The 22249-nt window shown below is 53.4% G+C and overlaps 1 protein-coding gene across 2 annotated transcripts in view; it reads right to left on the reverse strand.

The window, feature by feature from the left end:
* Positions 1–22249, reverse strand: part of MEGF11 (multiple EGF like domains 11) — a 195375-nt gene that overhangs the window by 39549 nt on the left and 133577 nt on the right. For both annotated transcript variants that reach the window (XM_029066601.2, XM_029066597.2), the window contains exons 6-10: positions 15469–15715; positions 14355–14475; positions 12750–12886; positions 7164–7376; positions 2189–2363 (exon numbers count right to left, since the gene is read on the reverse strand). In XM_029066601.2, coding sequence (XP_028922434.1) covers positions 2189–2363; positions 7164–7376; positions 12750–12886; positions 14355–14475; positions 15469–15715 — 893 coding nt within the window. The remainder of the gene's footprint in view (positions 1–2188; positions 2364–7163; positions 7377–12749; positions 12887–14354; positions 14476–15468; positions 15716–22249) is intronic.

Genomic DNA, 22249 nt, shown 5'->3' on the forward strand with positions numbered 1-22249 from the left:
ATTTCACCCAGCCCCCTCTCTCCAGGCTATAGGATTTGACTATATCCTATATTCATTCACTTTCATGCCCCCCGGATTTTTTTCTCTCCCTCTCGCTCTCCTACACACACACACCCCCAAACCCCAACATCCCTGTCCTTCCTTTCCCTATGCCTCACAAAAAGACCCATTTGAAGAGAATCATATAGCCCAAAACAGGGAGGGCCACCCTGGCAATCCCAGCACAGGACACGGGGACCCCAAGCTCTCTCAGCTCCCTTGTCCCAGGGAGGCAAAAGGGTTTAAAGATCTCCCATTGCCTGTTTCCTCCTCCAGGACCTGCCTTCCCCACCCCTTCCACCGCCACCTCTCCGGGCTGCCCCGAACCACGGACTCTGCTGTCCAGAGCTGGAGCTCAGACCGGGGTCCTCGTTCCTCCTTCCATCCCAGGACAGGCTGGACATGCAGATTCCTCAAAGTCCCAGGCCCTTAGCAGGGATAGCAGGAGGACCCAGGTGTCCTGCTGCCCCATCCCAGTGCTTGGATCACCAGCCCCTTATGGTGACCTCTGGCCTCTGACCCTCCTTGGTTGGGTTGTGAGAAGCTGCGTGTCTTAGTGGAATAAGCACAGGCCTGGCTGTCAGAGGACCTGGATTCTAATCCCGGCTCTGCCACTTGTCTGCTGTGTGACCTTGGGCAAATCATTTAATTTCCCAGTGCCTCAATTCTTTCATCTGTAAAATGGGGATTAAGATTTTGAGCCCCGTGTGGGACAGGGACTGGGTCCAACCAGATTATCAGTACCTACCCCAGTGCTTAGTACAGTGTCTGGCACAAATAAACTCTTAACAAATGCCATTAAAAAAAGTGGAGGAGAAGCCACCTATCTGGTGGCTTTGCTCCAGGTAGTAAATTCAACTGGAAAATTCAGATCTCAGAGTGGAATTTGGGGAACCTGAATGGACTGATCAGATTGCCTGCATGGAGAAACCCAACTGGTTAACTGCTCCAACCCTCTATTTTTGACACCATCAGTATCAACATGCTTTTGATAACGATGTTGAGGATGGCATTTTGAAGCACTTCCTAGGTGCCAAGTCCTGGGATTGATATAAGATCATCAGATAGAATCCAGTCTCTGCCCCACATAGGCCTCAAAGTCTTAGATGGTGGGAGAGATATTTTTATCCTCATTTTACAGATGAGGAAACTGAGGCACCGAGAAGTTGTGACATGTCAAAGGTCACTCACATGCCCCTTATTTCTCACTGCTCCGGGGGGACATGGGGGAGGTCTTTCCCAGCTCCTTAGTCCCCAGACCGGAAGTGTATGGGAAGAGGTTCAGGCCCCACCTCACTCCAGAAAGTGCTCCATCAGTCACAAGGTGCCCCCAGACCTCTCTTTTGTTGGCACAGGGGTTTGGGTATCTCCCCAATTTAATATTAATAATAATAGTGTATTTGTTCAGCGCTTACTATGTGCAAAGCACTGTTCTAAGCACTGGGGGGATACAAGGTGATCAGGTTGTCCCAGGTGGAGCTCAAAGTTTTTAATCCCCATTTTACAGATGAAGTAACTGAGGCACAGAGAAGTGAAGTGACTTGCCCAAAGTCACACCGCTGGTAAGCGGTGGAGCCGGGATTAGAACCCATGACCTCTGACTCCCAAGCCTGCGCTCTTTCCACTGAGCCACGCTGCTTCTCTAATAATAATAACTATGAAATTTGTTAAGCACTTACGATGTTCCAGGTACTCTATTAAGCCCTGAGGTGGATACGAGCAAACCAGGTTCCAGTCCCACGTGGGGCTCACAATCTCAATCCCCATTTTACAGATGAGGGAACTGAGGCACAGAGAAGTGACTTGCCCAAGGTCACAGAATAGACGAGTAGCAGGATTAGAACCCAAGACCTTCTGATTCCCAGGCCCGTGGTCTATCCACTACGCCATGCTGCTTCTCATTATGCCATGCTCGTTCTCACCTGGGCCTTGTTTAGGTTACTGGCCGGCACCCCTGCCCCTCAACACACCCACACCCACCCACACAAACTCTCTCTTTCTCCCTCTTTCAATTGACCGCGGAGGCAGCGACGATAAAGAGAAGAGAGGGAGAATGGGCACATAAGGGGAAGGACGAGGAAGAGCGGGATGCTGGTGGGGGGAGGGCGAGACCCCAGGGGGGTGGGAACCGTGGGCCGACCAGGCCTACCATGAAGCCCGGGGCACAAGCGCACCGCCCGGTGACACTGTCGCAGTCGGCGCCGTTCTGACAGGCGCAGGGCAGCCGGCAACCTTCGCCGTGGTACCCGGCCGGGCACGACTCGTTGCAGTAGAGCCCGTCCCAGCCGGCTCGGCACGTGCACTCCCCGGAGAGCGGGTGGCAGCTGAATGGGGAGAGAGAGAGACAGACAGACAGAGAGACAGAGAGCAGTGAGGGGGGCAGATCCAGGAGAGGTCCACTAACTTGAACCCACCACCGGCCTCACCCACCAATGGGGAGCGGGCATGGCTGAGGGCTCCAGCAAGGACCAGCTTAGCCGGGCAGAGTGGCAGGAGGGGAGGGTGGCGGGAGGGCAGAGCGCTCGTCTCTAGACTCTCAGCTCGTCGTGGGCAGGGGATGTGTCCGTTTACTGCTCTATTGTCCTCTCCCGAGCACTTAATAAAGGGCTCTGTGCACGGTAAGCGCTCATTAATACGACTGAATGAATGATTGAATTGAACGAATGAAGCTGGAAGGATGGCAGATGGCCAGAGCCTTGAAGGTGGCACAGGCATGAGGCAGGAGAAGAGGCAAACGGGGAAGGGATGGTAGGCTTTCCCGCTCAGAACCCTCAATCCGGCAATGTTATGAACGCCTGCTGAGGGCCGGGCATTGTCCTAAGTGCTAGGGAGGGAACGGCAGAAGGCAGACAGGCGATCCCGGCCCCCAAGACGTTTTCAATCTAGCCGGGGGAGACGGACGGAAACCGTCTAGAGAGACTCCAACAGGAACGACTCTGCTGGCTTGCGCTGGCAGTGGGGAGGAGCCGCCCACGCGGAAGCAGGGGGATGGCTGAGGTGACCCCTGGAGGGAGCCGATTCTTCTCAAGAGTCTCCGGCCGGGCAGCCCGAATGGCATCGTCTCATCTCGTCGCCATACAATTCATGCCCAGTAAGTGAATTTCCCAATGAGAGTTCAGGAAGCGCAACTTTCTGCTCCCAATTGAGGCAGGGGCAGGCGGAGAGGTTTGGGACTGGGTGAGTCTGAGAATCCCCAAAGTTGGGGGTGATGTAGAGCTCAATCAGCGGGGTTTGGAGGGACTTGTCTCTAGGCTTTTAGCTGCTGGTGGGCAGAGAACATGTCGACCTACTCTGTTGCACTGTAGTCTCCCAAGCACTTAGTCAACTGCATTTATTGAGCACTAACTGTACTCAGCGCTTAGGAAATTTCAATAAAACAATATAACAGAAACATTCCCTGCCCACAGTGAGCTTACGGTCCAGATAGGGTGGCAGACGTTAATAGAAATAAATTAGTACAGAGCTCTCTCTGCACACAGCAAGCGCTCAATAAAAACTGCTGATTGGTTGATTGTATTGTACTCTCCCAACAAGTTCAGTGCTCTGCACACGGGAAGTGCTCAGTGAAGACCACTGATTGATTGATTGTATGCATTCCTCCAAGTGCTCAGTCCAGTGCTCTGCACACAGTAAGGGCTCAGTAAATACCATCGGTAGATTAATCCCCCCAAAAACCCATCTCATCCATCCACAGGTTCCTCCGACCCAGAATAATAATAATAGTATTTGTTAAGCACTTAGTCTGTGGTAAGCGCTCTTCTAAGTGCTGGGGTAGATAATCAGGTTGGAAACAGTCCCTGTCCCACATGGAGCTTACGGTCTTAATCCCCGTTTTACAGATGAGGGATCTGAGATCCAGAAAAGTGAAGTGACTTGCCCAAGGTCACACAGCAGACAAGTGGCAGAGCCGGGATTAGAACCCACATCCTCTGACTCCCAGGCCCGGGCTCTTGCCTAGAGTCCAGGAACGTCAGTGTGTCGAAGCCAGTCAGAAATAACCAACGCTCCCAATTCTGCCCTTTCCCCACCCTCCCCCGAGAGACCCCGGGGATCCATTAATCACTAACTAATGGGAGTCGAAAGATCAGCATTTCAGGAATATTTTAGAATGGATTTTGTGCGTCTCTCCCCCGTTGCCCATGCTGTGAGATTGCTATCAAACCGGCACCTGTCGGCGGAACGAAATCTTTCAGAAGTAATATACGATCACGGCCGTTGGAATCCGTCTTTGACAATTCAATCGCGGGCGGCCGGTTCGGCGAGGGTTGGCTCCCTCAAGGTCGTTTCCTTTATGGAGCAGGACAGCTCCTTTGCAGAGCACACGGACTCTTTATAAAGCGAGGAATTTTCATCTGCCGCTCTGCTCCCCCGTGCAGGGCTGGTGGGTGGGTGGGTGGGCATCAAAAGTGGCACCCGTTGGCCCTCATGGTTGGGTTGCTCGAGGGCAATGGGGCAGTCCCTTGGGGCTCCACCGAGGCTTGCGTGAGGCCAGGACAATCCAAGAGAGAGGAGTGAGGGAGAGAAGTGGGGGTCAAGGAAGGAAGTCCTTTTGGAGGCTGGGAGTGTACCCCCTTTGGAAGATCGTTGCCCCTCTCTAATAATACTTAATAATAATTGGGGTATTCGTTAAGTGCTTCCTATGTGCCAAGCACTGTACTAAGTGCTGGGATAAATACAAAATCACTAGGTCTCACGTGAGGCCCAACAGTCTAAAGTAGGAGGGACAACAGGTATCGAAGCCCCATTTTGCGGTTGAGGAAACTGAGGTACAGACAAGCAAAGTGACTTGCCTAAGGTCCCACGGCAGGTACATGGGATTAGAACTCAGGTCCTCTGACACCTAGGCCCGGGCCCTTTCCTCTACACCTTGCTGCTTCTCTCTCTGGTGGATCCACTGCTTCTAATAATAATTGTGGTATTCATTAAGCACTTACTATGTGCCAAGCACTGTTTTAAGTGCGGGGGTAGATACAAGGTAATCAGGTTGTACACAGTCCCTGTCCCATAGGGGGCTCACAGTTTTAATCCCCATTTTACTGATGATATAACTAAGGCCCACAGAAGTTAAGTGACTTGCTCAAGGTCACACAGCAGGCATGTGAAAGAGCCAGGATTAGAACCCATGTCCTCTAACTTCCAGTGCTTCTTCCACTAGGCTACACTGTTTCTCTAGTGGGCGAATGGGTTTTGGCCTTGTGGGAAAGAGCCAAATCTGAAAAGAGTTTCCTGGGGTCCCTTGAAAAACTTCTCTAGGCTGACCAAAAACTTCTCTAGGCTGACCATGGCCTCCTCCGGTTTGGGCTGCAGCAGGAAGCAAAGCCAGTGAGTTCTCCTCGTGGTTCTGTACCAACCCCAGCGCTTAGAACGGTGTTTGACACACAGTAAGCATTTAACAGAAGCGGCGTGGCCTAGTGAGTAAAGCCCGGGCCTGAGAGTCCGAGGACGTGGGTTCTAATCCTGGCTCCGCCACTTGTTTGTCATGTGACTTTTGGGAAGGTTACAACTTCTCTGTGCCTCAGGCACCTCATCTGTAAAGTGGGGATTAAAACCGTGAGCTCCACATGGCTCACTTTGTCCGAACTGATTAGCTTGTATCTACCCCAGTGTTTAGCAAAGTGCCTGGTAGGTTCATAGTGAGCGTTTAACAGATATTTTAAAAACCAAAAAAAAATACCACTAAAACGAAGAGAGAAATGTCCACGTTCCCCCTGACCTTCTCCTTTCTGCCGCCCCCATTGTGGGTCTCTCTGGGCCGGGCCAGGGCTGGCCGGGGTCAGAGCTGAGACCCCCCCCCCCACCCCAGCCCGCCCTCTGTAAGGTTCAGGAATCCCGCGGCTTCGTTTTGGGGCCGGGCTGCTGGGGTCCCCCATCCCGGCATTGGGTTCCTGAGCCTGCTGGGGAAGCCAGGTCCCAATTGACCTGCTGCCCTAAGAGAGCCCCTAAGTGCCTAACCAGATTAAGCCAAACCATGATTAATATTTAACAGGTTGAGATTAGTAGCGGAAAGAGGAGTCCTTCCAGATTGATAATTCATGGAGGAATCCCTTCTATGAAATACCAAATTAGGCAGGTTAAGGTGGTTGGAAAGCACAGGAGAAACAAAAGCTATTCAACTGGGGGTTTGTGAGAAGAGCAGTGCAAATATCCCAGGGGGCTGAGGGGACTGGCGCCCATCTCGTCCCAGATAGGGATGCCCCCCCACAATCCCTGAGATGGGATTGGGACTAATTCTCCAATGTTTCCGGAAGATATTGGAGGAGAAGAATGGCGAAATCTGATTCCAGGTTTTGCCAAGAAATGGAAGAGAGAAGAAGATGGAAGAGGAAGAAGAGGGCAAGGAGCTTAAGGGAGAAGAAAAAGAGAAGGAAGAGAAGGAGGGGGGATTGTTGTATTATACTCCCCCAAGAACTGACTACAGTGCTCTGCATAAAGTAAGCACTCAATGAATATGATTGATTGATTGAGAGGAGGGGATGGAGAAGGAGAAGAGCAAGGGAGGAAAAGAGGAGGAAACAAGGAGGAAAGGGGAGGAAGGAAAGAAGAAGGAAGAGGTTGATGAGATTGGAAAAGGAGGACAAAGAGGAGGAGAAGGAGGAGAAGGAGGAGGCAGAGGAGGAGGAGAGGAAGAAGAGAAGGACGAAGACTAGGAGAGGGAGGAGGAAGAGGGAGAGGAGGAGGAGATGACCATTTGGAAGCCCCCAGGCCTACGGAGGGCAGTTTTGGTATCCCCACCCCCACCTCACCCCTTTGGTAACCATGGCTGGAGAAGGATCTGCCTGACTTTTCCCGGACCCTGGAGGATCTTCCTCCAGCCTCCCGGAACAGGGCTTTTCCTTGGACAGCTGATTTCTCCCCGCAGGATGCCCGAGGTTCTGGCAGCGCAGCCGACATCTATCGGGATCGTCTACGGGGTGCTCGGGAACCCTCTGCCTTCCCAGCCTGAAGTGCTGGTTCTCCAAATATGGGCAGTGGCACCCTCCCCAAGAGAAGCTATCTATCGTGCCAGGCTGCCGGGCTGTCCTGCATCCAATTTCTCCAGGACCACCTTGTGCTCCTCCCTGCCCCTGCCCCCAGCTCTCTCCCCTCTCCGCCCCCGGCCTGGAGGCTCTTCCCCATGCCCTTACCTGAGAGCGTTGTTGGGGTCGCAGGGACACTTCTGGGCACAGCTGAGGCCGAACAGCCCCTGCGGGCACAGCCTCTCCTGGCACCGGGGCCCCTGGTAGCCTGGGGGGCACCGGCAGGCTCCGCTCGTGTGGGAGCAGGTGGCCCCGTTGTGGCAGTCGCACCGCTGGGAGCACTGGAACCCGAACATGCCGACGGGGCACTCCTCTTGACACCTGTGAAGCAGCACGTGGGAGTTGGGGGTGGGGGGGAAGCTGATGGGGGAGGGGGCTCTGCTCACCAGCCCGGGCCCCAGCTGGGACGGGAGGGTGCAGATCATCTTTCCCAGGTGAGACCACCGATGTCCGCTTTGGCCCAGCCCCCAACTTTGAAGGTAAGCCTAGCGCAGGCTCTGCACAAAGGAACATTCAATAAATACCGAGAGGCTCAGATCTTCAAACAGACCACGGCAAAAGCCCCCTTCGCCCCTCCCCTCTGATACCTTTGATTGATTGCAAGGTCCGAGTCTCATACTCGTAGTAGTAGTATTTATTTAGCCCTTTCTCTGTGCAGAGCACTGTGTTAAGCACTTGAGAGGGAACAATAAAGTTAGTTGGCCCGATCCCTGCCCTCAAGGAACCCACAGTCTAGCCAGGGAGACAGACATGTCAAAGAATTACAGGTAGGGGGAAGCAACAGAGTGCCAGAGATGGGAGGGAAGAAGAGGATAAAAGAGGGGAGACTGGAAACTGGGGGATGAGGGGAGGATCAAAGAGGACTGATAGGAGGGATGGGGCGGTGGGGAAGGGGGGGCGGGGGAGGTTGGGAAGAGGGATGGAGAGGAGGGGAACAGGGAGGAGGGGAGGAAGGAAGAGACGTGGGAGGAGGGGTTGGGAGGAGGTGAAGAAAGGGGTGCAGGAATGTGTGGGAAGTGGAGGAAAGAGGAGCAGGGATGCATGGAGAGGGGAGGAAAGGGGAGCAGGAATGGAGGAAGAGGGATGGGAGGCGGGGATTGGAGCAAGGAGGGTTTGGGAGGGAAGGAGTCTGGGAGACCGGACAGGCAGGCATTGGGGTAGGCTGGCAGGCAGGCAGGCAGGAGGACAGACGGGCTGACAGACAGACTGACAAGACAGGCCGGCCATCCGCCTATTAACTCTTGACCCCAGGGCTAGTGGGAGACGGGGCATAGTGAAAACTTGAAAATCTGAAAACCTCAGAAGACCCTAGCTCTCATTTTAGCCCTCCTTTCCACCTTATCCCCCGTGGGCCTTCTTAGCAGGGTCCCCGGTAAGCAACGACATGGACCGGTTCGACTTTCACTCTGTTTCTCTCTGCTGCCCATCTTGGGAGGAGGTCCTAGTAATAATAACTGTGGAATTTGTTAAGTACTTACTCTTTATAGTATTTGTTAAGTGCTTACTATGTGACAAGCACTATACTAAGTGCTGGGGTACATATAAGTTAATCAGGGCAGGCAGAGGCCCTGTCCCACGAGGGGTTCGCAGTCTAAGGAGGAGGGAGAACAAATGTCGAACCCCCATTTTATAGTTGAGGAAACTGAAGCATAGAGAAATGAAGTGATTTGCCCAAGGTCACCCAGCAGCCAAATAGTGGAGCTGGGATTAGAACCCAGGTCCTTTGACTCCCAGGCCCAGGCTCTTTCCACCAGCCCTCGCTGCTTCCCAAGCAGTGTGCTAAACTCTGGGGTAGATGCAAGATAGTCAAGTCAGACTTAGTCCCTAACCCAGGTGAGGCTCACAACCTAAAAAAGAGGGAAAACAGTTATTAAATTCCCATTTTACAGATGAGTAAACGGAGGCGCCAAGAAGTTACGGTACTTGCAAGGTCACACAGGAGGCAGTGGAGGAGCTGAGGTTAGATGTCAGGCCCTCTGACTCCCAGGCCCTTGCCCTTTCTAGTGAGCCCCACTGCTTCTCAATGTGCCAACCTGCCATGGGATGGATCAGAGTGGGAGAGGAAGGATGAGAGGAAAGGGGAGGGGGCGTAAGGGGGGGTGGGGATAAGGAGTGGAAGAGGGGAGGGGGACAAAGATGGGAGCGTGCGGTTGAGGAGGGAGAGATGGAAAAGGAAGGAGTGGGGAGAAGGAGAATGAAGGGGAGAAGAAGAGGGAGTGGAAAGGAAAGGGAGAGGGGAGAGAGGAGGGGGAAAGGTGGGGAGAAAGAGTGAGGAGGAAGAGGAAAAGTGAGGGGAGAGGATGGGGAGCGGAGGTAGGGAGGAGGAGGAGGAGAAGGAGGGAGAAGGGGTGAGGGGAATGGGGAAGGGGAGAAGTAGAGGGAAGGGAGAAGGAAAAGGAGGAGGAGAAGCAGCATGGCCTAGTGGATAGAGCACAGGCCTGGGAGTCAGAGGACCTGGGGCCTAATCCTGGCTCTACCACTTGTCTACTGTGTGACCTTGGGCAAGCCACTTAGCTTCTCTGTGCCTCAGTTCCCTCATCTAGAAAATGGGGATTGACTATGAGCCCCATATGGGACATGGACCGTGTCCAACCTGATTAACTTGTATCTATCCCATGCTTAGTTCAGTGTCTGGCCCACAATAAGTAATTAACGAATACTATTTAAACAAAAAAGGAAGAAGGGATCGGGGTGTGAGATGAGGAAGAGTAGAAAGGAGGCCTTACCATTCCCCACCTACTCCCGGCCATCGAGAACTGACCATCCCCCTGGGGGACAGCAGTCGTGGCCCCCCGCAAGATGACGCAGACTTGGGGAGGGTCCCACAGGAGTCCCAGAAGCCGGCAGGTGGTAGATGGAGGGAAAAGATCCCACCGGCCACGGTGGCCCTGGATCCAGGCAGGAGAGCCCAGATTGGGATCCGGATCGGGGCCCGGCTAAGTCCGGCCCATGGTCGGCAGAGAGGAGGTAGGATGGGGACGGTATCTGACCTTGTATGTTCCCCAGCGCTTAGAGCAGTGCTTGGCACATAGTAAATGCTTAGCATCCCTTTCTCTATTCACGGAAGAGGAAGCAGAGTTCAGCAGGAAGGTGAGCATCTGGAAATGAAATAGTGACGACCCAAAGCCATTTCCATAATTAGCCCTTTTCCGCTAACCATTTAAACAGCATATTTATTTAGAGATCAAGCAGCTCTGGCTAATGAATTTTATCCAAAGCATACTAATAACGACGGCTCTGGCACATAAGGATAATCACAGCGGGAATTAGTTCTCTCCTTAAACAAGCTTCCTTTGCAACGTATCCATCTAACGTGTCCAATAACGCCATTATCCACCAGATACATTGCTCAATTAAATTGCAAAATGAGCTGCGAAGCCCCAGTTCTGTTTCTTGTTTAATTTACATTTGTTTCTGCCCATCCGGGGAGACGTGCCTTATTATAGCTCTGAACTTTACTCCGCTCTCCAATTATTTGGGTTGGGTTAATGTGGCTGTCATCCGCAAAATTAATGGAGGCAATTTCACAAAATATTAAGCACGAGACAGGCTGCTTAGCCACCAAACGGATGGCCCCGGGCCGGTGATTTTCTGCTCGGTCGGGCCCGCGGACGGAGCTTGGGGGCCTCCCTCTCTCTCTCTCTCTCTTCCCTCCCTCTCGGTCTCTCCAAGCCGCAGTCTCCTTGCTCGGCTCGGTCTTCCCCGGGATCCCCCCATCCCCAGTCCACCCCCACGAGGCGGCATTCTCCTTGGAAGAGAAGCAGCACGGCCTAGTGGACAGAGCATGGGTTTGGGAGTAAGAAGGACCTGGAGTCTAATCCCGGCTCCGCCACTTGTCCGCTGTGGGACCTTGGGTGAGTCATTTCACTTCTCTGGGCCTCCCTTACCTCATCTGTAAAATGGGGATTAAGAGGGTGAGCCTCATGAGGGACAGGGACTGTGTCCAACCTGATAAACTTGGATCTACCCCGGTGTTTAAAACAGTGCTTGGCACTTAGTAAGCGCTTAACAAATATCATTATCTACCCCAAGGTTTAGAACAGTGCTTGGCTCATAGTAAGCACTTAACAAATACCATCATTGTTATTAATAATATTATCATTATTATTAAGTTATGAAATGCCCAGGTAGGCCAAACCAGCAGGAGAACTGGGCTGCTTCACTCTGTCTTCATGAAACTGTGGCATTTATCCGGCTGGGATTCACTCTTGGGGGGCTTGGGGTACAGGGGAGAGGGAGTTGGGGGGAGGAGGAAACAGGAAGGGAAGAGAGTGGGGTTGAGGAGGGCAGGGAGAAGGTGAGGGAAACAGAGTGGCCTAGTGGAAAGAGCGTAGGACTTGGGTTCTAATCCCCACTCCTCCACTTGCCTGCTCTGTGACCTTGGGCAAGTCACTTCACTTCTCTGTGCCTCGGTTTTCTCATCTGGAAAATAGGGATTGAGTCTGTGAGCCCCACGTGGGACAGCGACTGTGTCCAATCTGATTTGCTTGGATCCACCCCGGCATTTAGTACCGTGTCTGGCACATAGTAAGCGCTTAACAAATGCCACGATTATGATTGTCATTCCTAGGCATGGGGAAAATCACATTCATTCAATCATTTATTGAGCACTCACTATGTATGGAGCAGTGTACTAAGCCCTTGGGAGAGTATAATATCACAGAGTTGGCAAAAGAGGTTCCCTGCCCAAGCAAGCTTACAGTCTAGAAGGGGAGACATAATTATTAATAATCAATCAATCACGAACAATTAATAACAATTAATGATAATCATATCAGTCTTCCCTTCTAATAATAATAATGATAGTAATAATAATAATGATTGCCTCTATTGTACCCTCCCAAGCCATTTAGTTCAAGGCTTAGCATTCTGTAGGCCTCAACCCATCAATCAATCCTATTTATTGAGTGCTTACTATGTGCAGAGCACTGTACTAAGCACTTGGGAGAGTAAGCACTTGGGAGAAGACAATTCAACAGAATTAGCAGACACATTGGTCATAGTCCATGTCCCACACGGGACTCCTAGCCTTAATCCCCTTTTTACCGTTGAGGTAACTGAGGCCCGGGGAAGTTAAGCGACTTGCCCAACGTCACCCAGCAGACAAGCGGCGGAGCCCGGATTAGAACCCAGGTCCTTCTGACTCCCAGGCCCGGGCTCTTTCCGCTAGGCTATGCTGCTTCTCACTGATTGATTAATTGATTGATTGACTGATTGGGTGTGGGGAGAGCTCTGGCTCCAGGTTCCTCCAGGACTGTGGCCTAAGGGGAGACTGAGCATCCTGGTAGTAGGGACATAAGGTTTGTCCCTGGGGGCCAGGGGGGTCTTTGGGTGAGCTGCTGGCATCCCACTCCCCTCCAGGGGCAAGACAGCAAGCTCCCATCCGCAAAGCCTCAAGGAAATTAGACCGGCAGGAAAGACAGCAGGCTGAGGGGAAAGGAGGAACGTGACTAAAAATGGAAAATCTGCCTCCTCGTCCCAGGTCCTGACCTTCACCAGGCTCCCGAGTTGTGTCAGGTGAGCGGCAAAGACGCCAAATTCATGGCATCCACCCATCCCGGAGTGTCTCCTTGGGGGATGGGACCGTGGAGGGGCAGAGCTGGTAACTGGTGGGCTGGTAAACCCTTGTTCTTTACTGCAAGTCTTCAGGGAAGGCCCTCCCACACCCTTCCACCACGACCAGGGGCCCCTTACCTGTCTCCCATGTAGCCAGCCAGGCACTGGCAGCGCCCCGTCACGTGGTCGCACTGCCCTCCGTGGTGGCACGGGCACTCCTGGCTGCAGTTGGCACCAAATGTGCCCGGCGGGCAGGGCTGTGCACACACCGAGCCCTGTGATGGGGGAGCAAGAGCGGGCAGCTCAGGTTGCTGTCCCTGGGCTTCACACACCGCAGTAACCGCCCCCCACCAGCACTAGGGTTTGTCCAGGCAGCCCTGCGTCTGCCGCCCTCTACCCCAATTGCTGACTGACCAACTGACTGACTGCTGGACATTCCTTCTGGCTTCTGGGCTTAGGACTTTAGCCGGGACCATGTGCAGGGCCTTCCCCTTGTCACCCAACAGAGTTGCCGGGGGACCCCGGGTGCACTCTCCATCCCTTGGGGCGCTGGCGGAAACAGAGGTTGGCGGAGGAGCGGAAGGACAGGAGGGAGGGTGGGTAGATATCTGCTGCTTCTCCTTCCTTGACGGTGCAGCCTCTGGTTCTCTGCTTCCCCGGGCCTGAGGGGGACCAGCGCTTCACCTCCAAGGGTCTGGTCAAGCCGTGGCCCCAATCTCCAAGGGTCCGGTCAGGGCACGGCCCCACCACAGCCCAGAAGAGCACGTCACCGCAGGTGACGTCTCTCTCCTGCCTCGGTGGTCCCATCTCCTTCCGCTGACCGGGGAAAAGTCTTCAGGTTCTCCGTGTCGGGGTTCCGGGCCGGGCCGAGCCCAGCGGCCCCTTCTACCCTCAGCCCCTGGGGGTCTCCTCCTCCGGACGGCTGCCCTCCTGGCCGCTCTCGTTCGGACTGTAGACTCAGGACTGTGAGTTGGTTGTGGGCAGGGAATGTGTCTGTTTATTGTGAGTACAGTGCTCTGCACCCAGTAAGCTCTCAGTAAATATGAGTGACTGACTGACCCAGGGGAGGCATCCCCCGGGGGCTCAGAGTCCTGGGCTGGTGGCATCCGGCAGGTCGGACCCAGCTCAGAGGCTGGAGGGGCAGGCCGGAGAGTGGCCCGAGGTACCCTCTGACCCTAGACCTTCATCCCTGGCCTCCTCCCTCAGCCCCTGCCCCAATTTCAAAGCCGTTTAGAGAAGCCTAGAAGAAAGAGCCTGGGCCTGGAAGTCAGAAGGACCTGAGTTCTAATCCCGACTCTGCCAATTGCTTGCTGCGTCACTTAACTCCTCTGGACCTCGGTTTCCTCAACTGTAAAATGGGGATCACATACCTGCCCTCCCTCCTACTTAGACTGTGAGCTCCTTATGGGATAGGAACTGGGTCTGACCTACTTCACTGGTACCTATCCCAGCGCTTAGAACAGTGTTTGATACATAGTAAGCGCTTAATAGATAACCATTTAAAAAAAGTTTCTGGATTATCTGTTCTTTATTTTTTTCTGCATCTCCCTCCCCCTCAGCCCTACAGAACCGGAAGCTGTTCAGAAGGGGGTGAGTCGGGAGGTGGGGGGTGGGGGACATTGGCAGGACCAGGGCAGGTGGGGGGCCGGGGTCCGCCTCATCATCGGGAGGTGGCAACCTACCTCCACACCCTCATCCCCTCCCCTGCCCCCAGCAGAGAGCGGCCCCTGACCCAGCACTTACGGTCCAGCCTGGGGGGCAGGCGCACTCCCCGGTCACATGGTGGCAGGTGCCCCCGTTCTGGCAGGGGCAGCGCAGCTCGCAGTGGGCACCGTGGCTCCCCACCGGGCACAGCGCCTCGCAGCTGAGGGGGAAGGAGAGAGAGACGCCGCAGACGGTTGGCAGGTTTCACCGGCGGGGACCAGGACGCCGCGGGGGCCTGGGCAGGCCGACGGGGCAGGGAAGGGGCGGACCCAGAGGGCAGGGGCGAGGCAGGGGGAGGGAGGAAGAAGAGAAGGGGCTCTGCTGACCGACCGCTCCTTGCCAACCTTGGGCCAGGGGACTGCATCCCTCTGCGACTGACCGGCTGACCCCTTCGCTCTCTTTGAGAGGAAGGACGAAGCCTATCCTCCCAGAGAGGGGATTTCTGGGGCAAGAAATTAATGGGGTCAGGGGACACATCAGGCTCCCTGCATCCCCCTATCCACCCCACACCCCATACACAACCGCCACCTGCTCTGGGCACAGCTGGCGAGAGAGTGAGAGTGAGAAAGAGAGAGACAGAGAGAGTGCGTGTGTATGTGTGTTGAGAAGTAGCATGGCCTAATCGCTGGCTTGGGAGTCAGAAAGTCAGGGGTTCTAATTCTGACTCTACGGTGTGACTTGGGAGAGTCACTTCACTTCTCTGTGCCTCAGTTACTTCATCTGTAAAATAGAGATTAAGCTCATGAGCCCTATAAGATGATCTTGTATCTGCTCCAGTGCCTGGCACAAAGGCACTTAATGGATTCATTAATGAATAAATTTAAAAATAAAGCAAAACAAAGGTTGGCCACCCTGAGGGTCTTGCCCCTGAGATGGAGTCTGCTCAAGCCTAGAGCAGAAGGCAGTGAGGGAGAGAAACCGTGAGGCTTTGCTCAGCCTTCTCTCCCTGCCCCCTGAACCCCAAATGTCGCCCCTGCTCCCCCCACGCTCCTCCCTGAGACGAACCCCTCAGCCCCATTTTCATGCCCCCCACCCCTTCCCCACACCTCCCGCCACCGCCAGGCCTCCCCACCCCGCCCCTCCACCTCCCCACCCCGTGTCCCCGGTGCCCCCTCGTGCCCGTGACCCATCCCCGGGCCAGCCCTTCACTCACAACACCCCGGTGTAGCCGGGAGCACAGTGACACTCTCCGGTGCGGTGGTCGCAGGTGGCCCCGCGGCGGCACTGGCAGGGCAGCTGGCAGCCCTGGCCGTAGGTCCCCGGGTCGCAGGGCTCCTCGCAGCGCCAGCCCCGGTAGCCGTCGGCGCAGACGCAGGCGCCCGTGATGGGATTGCACAGGGCTCCGTTCTGGCACTGGCAGGGATTGCCGCAGTGAGGTCCCCAGTGCTCACTGTCACAGCCTGCCAGACACAGAGACACAGAGACAGAGAGACAGAGAAGGTTGGAGGTTACCCAGGCCCATGGGGACCCCTGGGGGGTTGCCGTCTCCCACCCTCTGCCCCTCGTCCCTCCTCCTCCCCCAACCCCAAGCTCTCCCTCTCTCCATTTCTACCCCTCTCAGGTTTTTGAATTCTGCATCTCATAGACGTAGAATATCTTACTTTGGCAGAGCATTCATTCATTCCTTCAATAGTATTTACTGAGCGTTTACCATGTGCATAGCACCGTACTAAGAATCACACTGTGCCTTCGCCTGCCTATCTGTCCGCTTGTCTGTCTGCCTGGCTTCCTGCCTACCTATCTGTCCGCTTGTCTGTCTGCCTGGCTTCCTGCTTGCCTGTCTGTCTGCCTGGCTTCCAGCTTGTCTTTGTCTTCCTGCTTGCCTGTCTGCCTGTCTTCTTGCTTGTCTAGCTGTCTGTCTGCCTATCTTGCTGCTTAGCTGCCTGTCTGTCTGCTTGTCTGTCTGCCTGTTGGCCTGCTTGCCTGTCTACTTGCCTGTGACTCCCTGTCTGCCCGTCTGCCTCCTATCTACAAAATATGACGACTTTTTTCCTTTCCATCCTCAGCGGTCAGGTTTATTCACATTGGTTAGTTCGATCATTTATCTCAACTCCTCTAGAGCTAAACAGGTTTATGTTAGTCTTCCCTGTTAGAGTGTAAGCTCCTCTTGGACGGGGAGAGTGCCTTCATTCTGTACTGTCCAAGCGTCTAGTACGGTGCCCCTCCCCAAGTCGGAACTCAATGAGTGCTGCTGTTACTGCTGTTCCTACTTTCTGAGCAGCCCGGTTAGGCGGGATGATGTCTGAATCGTAGTCCCTGAGAACTTTTCCCAGTGCCCAGAACGGCGCCTGGCACAGTCAGAGAAAGACGTGTAATAAATGAACCGACAGACACACAACTACACAGCAGAACCGCCGCCCCCGTCCCAGCAACCCAGGCCCACAAATCCACATCCGCAGACGCACAACACGTATGGGTCCAAAGGCGCACAAATACGCACAAACCGATATGCTCCTACGCATACACACACACACACACAGAGTCAGTCATTCAGTCACTCAGTCATATTTATTGAGCGTTTACTGTGTGCAGAGCGCTGTACTAAGTGGTTGGAAAGTACAATTCGGCAACAGATCTGTAGGGATCTGTAGGGTAGGGGTTGTTGCTGGGTTAGTTGCTAGGTAATCAGGTTGACCCGTGTGGGGCTCACATTCTTAATCCCCATTTTACAGATGAGGTAACTGAGGCACAGTGAAGTTAAGTGACTTGCCCAAGGTCACACAGCAGACAAGTGGCTGCTTTAAGGAATAGCATGGCCTAGTGGAGAGAACCTGGGCCTGGGAGTCAGAAGGACTCTGGGTCTAATCCCAGCTCCACAATTTGTCTGCTGTGGGCAAATCATGTCCCTTCTCTGGGCCTCAGTTCCCTCATCGGTAAAATGGGGATGAAGACTGGGAGCCCCAGATGGGACAACCCGATTGCCTTGTTTCTACCCCGGCGCTTGGAACAGTGCTTGGCACAAAGTAAGCGCTTAACCAATACCACAGTTATTATCTGATCGAAGGGGCCCGGTCTGGGGTGCGGTTCTGGAGAAGTGGGCCGGGGTCCCGATGGAGAACCCAGAACGCCGCTCATCTCCAGGGCTCTCTGGCCCGGAACTCAGCTCAGCCAACAGCTACGAGGACGAGACCAGAGCCGCCAAGAGGACTCGATGCGTGTGGGTGGGGGAGACAGCGAGGTCGGGAGGTGGGGCAGAGCACGGCTGGGGGAGACATCAGAAATGCTCTGAAGTTACCTCAAGTTCATTAGAACCCTCTCCCTCCAAAGCAGGCCGGAGAAAGTTGCTCGTTCTCTGGCGAGTGTCAACGTCTGGTTTTAATTACTTGCCTGTAGTCTCCTTTGAGATGGGCAACTAGGGGCTCTTTGAACGGTAGATTAATATTCAACTAGCTGGAACCACCATCCCAGGGAGGGCCCTCGGTAATTCCGTTGGTCGGAGAGCGCTGGAAACGTAACTTTTTGGACTCCGTTGGAGGAGTCTAAATTGCCCTCGGAGGAAGGCGCTGTCTCTGAATCACGCTCCCCGCCAGGCGTCGGGGAGGGAGCCGGGGTCTAGAGAGAGACCAAAGTCGCGGGGCAGAACCCCGGCGCCTAGTGGCCAGAGCCCGGGCCCTGGGACTCACTGAACCTGCTTCTCATCGTGGCTCTGCTGCTTTTCTGCTGTGTGACCTTGGGCAAGTCACCTCACTTCTCTGGTCCTCATATCCCTCATTTCTAAAATGGGGAAGAAGATTGGGAGTCCCATGTGGGACATAATAAATGTAACAATTATAGTATTTGTTAAGCGATTACTATGTGCCAAGCACTGTTCTATGCACTGGGCACTGTGGGCGAATCACTTCACTTCTCTGTGCCTCAGTGACCTCACCTGTAAAATGGGGGTGAAGACTGTGAGCCTCACGTGGGACAACTGATTACCCTGTATCTCCCCCAGCGCTTAGAACAGTGCTCTGCACATAGTAAGCGCTTAACAAATACCAAAATTATTATTATCATTATTATTATCCATTACATGTGCAGGAATCCCCCAAGCGCTCAGTACAGCGCTCCACACATAGAAGACTGTAAGCTTCTTGAGGGCAGGGATCGTGACTTCCAACCCATTTATTCATTCATTCATTCATTCAATTGTACTTATTGGGTGTGTACCGTGAGCAAAGCACCATACTAAGCGCTTGGGAGCGTACGGTATAACAACAGACACATTCCTGCCCACAAGGAGCTCACAGTCTAGAGGGGGAGACAGACATTAATATAATAAATAAATAAATATATACTGATATATACATATGTGCTGTGCGGATGGGAGGGAAGATGAATGAAGGAGCAAGGTGTGGATTAATCAGTGTCTTTCTTTGCTGGCAAAGGCACCTTGCTCTGTAGCTGGAAGCGCTTGGCACCTTTCCCTGGGGTCGGGGTGTCCGTCAGGCGGGAGGGGTCCCTCGGGGTCCCCCGGCCCCAGCCACCCCCTGATAGGCTCAGTGATTCCCCAGGCAATGACAGAGAAGCGAAACAGATTTCTCTTTTGCCTAATTCGTGTCCATTGATTTCCTATTTTTAATTAATAATTCTAATTATGATGCAGCAAATTTACCCCACAGCCACAACCGGATTAATCAGGGCGTATCGATCGGGGCCGCGGAATGAACCCACCGTTCCTGGCATCATTGATTTCCTGTTGGGAGCAAATAAGAAAACACTAGGAGGGCAGGCTGTGCTGTCAGCGGCCGGGGCTGATGGTCCCTAAGCTGTAGCCTGGACGGTGTCCCCCTTGCCTCTCCCCCGCATCCCTCCCCGGATGCCAGGGTTCCCCTAGCTCCGTGCCAGGAAGCAATCAGCAGAGCAGGCGGGCAGCCTTGGAGCCGCCCTGAACTGGCATTTTGAAGGGGGAAAATTTAAGGGGAGAAACCTCACTTTCTGGGTCTGGAATAATACCCTCCCCCGGCCGGGTCGCTGCCGCTGTGATGGCAGGGAATCGTGATCTCTGGAGGGGGGTCTCACTGACGGGATCACAGATGAGGTCTAGTGGATAGAGCACAGGCCTGGGAGGCAGAGGACCTGGGCTCTAATCCCAGCTCTGTTGCTTGTCTGCTGGGGGACCCTGGGCAAGTCGTTTCCCTTCTCTGTGCCGCAGCTATCTCATCTGTAAAATGGGGGTGAAGACTGTGAGCCCCATGTGGGATGGTGTCTCGCCTGATTAGCTTGTATCTACCCCAGCATTTAGAACAGAGCCTGGGACACAGTAAAAGCTTAACAAATAACATAAAAAAAAAAGCCTCAGTCCCTATCTCTCAAGGGGTTTACCACCTAAGAGGCCAGAGGAGTGGCTAGAAGGGGCGGAAACTGAGGTCCAGAGAGGTTAGGTATCTCTCCCAAGGTCACCCAGCAGGTCGGGGACAGAATTAGGATTTTGAACTGGGGAGCCCAGGACCCCAGCCCCTCACTTTTCCCACTAGGGGATTCTAAGAGGCTCTCAAGAACCGCCAAACCCACACCGTTCCTGGACACAGTCGGACCAATAAATCTATCAATAAATGGCCTGTACTGAGCAATCAGTCAGTGGTACTGAGAAGCAGCATGGCCTAGTGGAAGGAGCCTGGCCTTGGGAGCCAGAGGGCCTAGGTTCTAATCCCGGCTCTGTCAATTACTTGCTGTGTGACCTGACTGAGTGTCTGCTGTGGGCAAAGCACTGTAGCAACTACTTAGAAAAGAACAGTAGCATGAGTAGACACAATCCCTGCCCTCGAGGCATTTATAATCTACAGGGGCTTTGAATTCTCCCTTCATTCCCCCCCTTCTTTCCTCTTTCTTCTTCTCGCACTGAAGTGGGTGTTTGGAACAGTTTCCTCTCCAACCAAATTTCCAGCACGCTGATCCAAGCACTTATCATTTACTACTGCATCAGACTCCTTTCTCTCCCCCCTCCAGTCCATTCTTCACTTTGCTGCCCAGATCATTTTTCTATAACAATGTTTAGTCCACATCTTCCCACTCCTCCAGAGCCTTCAGTAGTTCTTGAAGAAGGAGGAGGAGGAGGAAGAGGAGAAGGAGGAGGAGGAGAAGAAGAAGGAAGAGGAAGAGGAGAAGGCAGTCAAGAGAGACACTACGTGAGCACAGGGATAGAGCCACTAGGATCAATCGATCAATCAACGGTATTTATAAATAATAATAATGATGATGATGATGGTATTTGTTAAGCTTTACTATGTGCCAAACCCCAGCCAAACACTGGGGTAGATACAAGGTTAATAATAAGAATAATAATAATGTTGGTATCTGTTAAGCGCTTACTATGTGCCGAGCACTGTTCTAAGCGCTGGGGTAGACAAAGGGGAATCAGGTTGTCCCACGTGGGGCTCACAGTCTTAATCCCCATTTTACAGATGAGGGAACTAAGGCACAGAGAAGTTAAGTGACTTGCCCACAGTCACACAGCCGACAAGTGGCAGAGCTGGGATTCGAACTCATGAGCCCTGACTCCAAAGCCCGTGCTCTTTCCACTGAGCCATGCTGCTTCTCAGGTTATCCGGTTGTCCCACGTGGGGCTCACAGTCTTAGTCCCCATTTTACAGATGAGGTAACTGAGGCCCAGAGAAGTTAGGTGACTTGCCCAAAGTCACACAGCTGACAAGTGGCAGAGCCGGGATTCGAACACACGATCCCTGTCTCCCAAGCCCATGCTCTTTCCACTAAGCCACGCTCTGTGTAGACCACTGTACTAAGCACTTGGAAGAGTCCCACAGGGTTCGTAGACACGATCTACTACCTTCGAGAAGATTACAGTCTATGTAGAAGCAGAGGTCCAGAGAGACAGAAACTACCAAGATACTGTGCTAGAATCAGAAACAGAGAGACCAGAGAGACATTGTATTGAAATGGGCATATATCAATCAATCAATTGAATTATTAAGTGTTTGCTGTGTGCAACTCACTGTACTAAGAGCTTGGGAAAGTACAATATAACAGAGGTGGTAGACTTGAGTATGCACTTACGAATGTGTGTTTGTGTGACTTGTGGAATTTGTTAAGAGTTTAAAATAACACTGGAGAGTCTTACAAACGAATCAGACCCAGACCTGTCCCACACGGGTCTCACAATCTAAGGGGATGGGAGAACAGGGATTAGAGAGACCTGTGTTCTAATCCCGGATCTGCTGCTTGTCTGTTGTGTGACCTAGGACAAGTCACTTCCCTGTGCCTCACTTATCTCATCTGCAAAATAGGGACTGAAACTGTGAGCCCCACGTGGGACATCGTGTCCAACCTGATTAGTTTGTACCTACCTTAGTACTTAGAACAGGGCCTGGCACCTAGTAAGCCTTTAACAAATACCATAAAAAATTACAGAGGAGGAAACTGAGGCCTAGAGACTTTACGTGACCGGCCCAAGGACACAGAGCAGGCAAGTGGCAGAGCTGCGATTACAAGCCAGATTCTTCGACTCTCAGGTCCCGGTTCTCCCCACTAGGCCCCACTGCTCTGAAGACTCTGCAGCCCTCTGGCCAGTCCGTTGGACCTTGGCTTCGGTTGGTTGGCTGTCGGCTCTGGAGGGAGCTGTGTTTTGAGACCCTTAGCCTGCTGGACCCAAGCCTGGACTGAACTTTTTTTTTGCTGAGCTCAGTCCTGTTTGCTTTAAACCAAACCAACTTCCTCTGCTGCCCTAATCAAATAATGCTACGGAGGATGGGGTTTTACAAGACTGAGGAAATAAACATAACCTGCAAGCGCATTTTTCTTCCAATAAAACTTGATTCAATTACCCTGATGAATATTTTATTCGCGAAAGAATCCCTCCCCGGAGAACGCTTCTTTTCTTCACCCAACTACCCGCCCTCCCAAGTGGGTGCGTGGGTCGGGGCGGGCAGGGGAAGACCGCACTGCAGGGGAGGGGGAAGCCTGGTCCGCTCCCTCATGGGTGAGATTGGGCCTGGGCC

The sequence above is a fragment of the Ornithorhynchus anatinus genome, chromosome 5 (assembly GCF_004115215.2).
Source record: "Ornithorhynchus anatinus isolate Pmale09 chromosome 5, mOrnAna1.pri.v4, whole genome shotgun sequence".
In the NCBI taxonomy this organism is placed as follows: Eukaryota; Metazoa; Chordata; class Mammalia; order Monotremata; family Ornithorhynchidae; genus Ornithorhynchus; species Ornithorhynchus anatinus.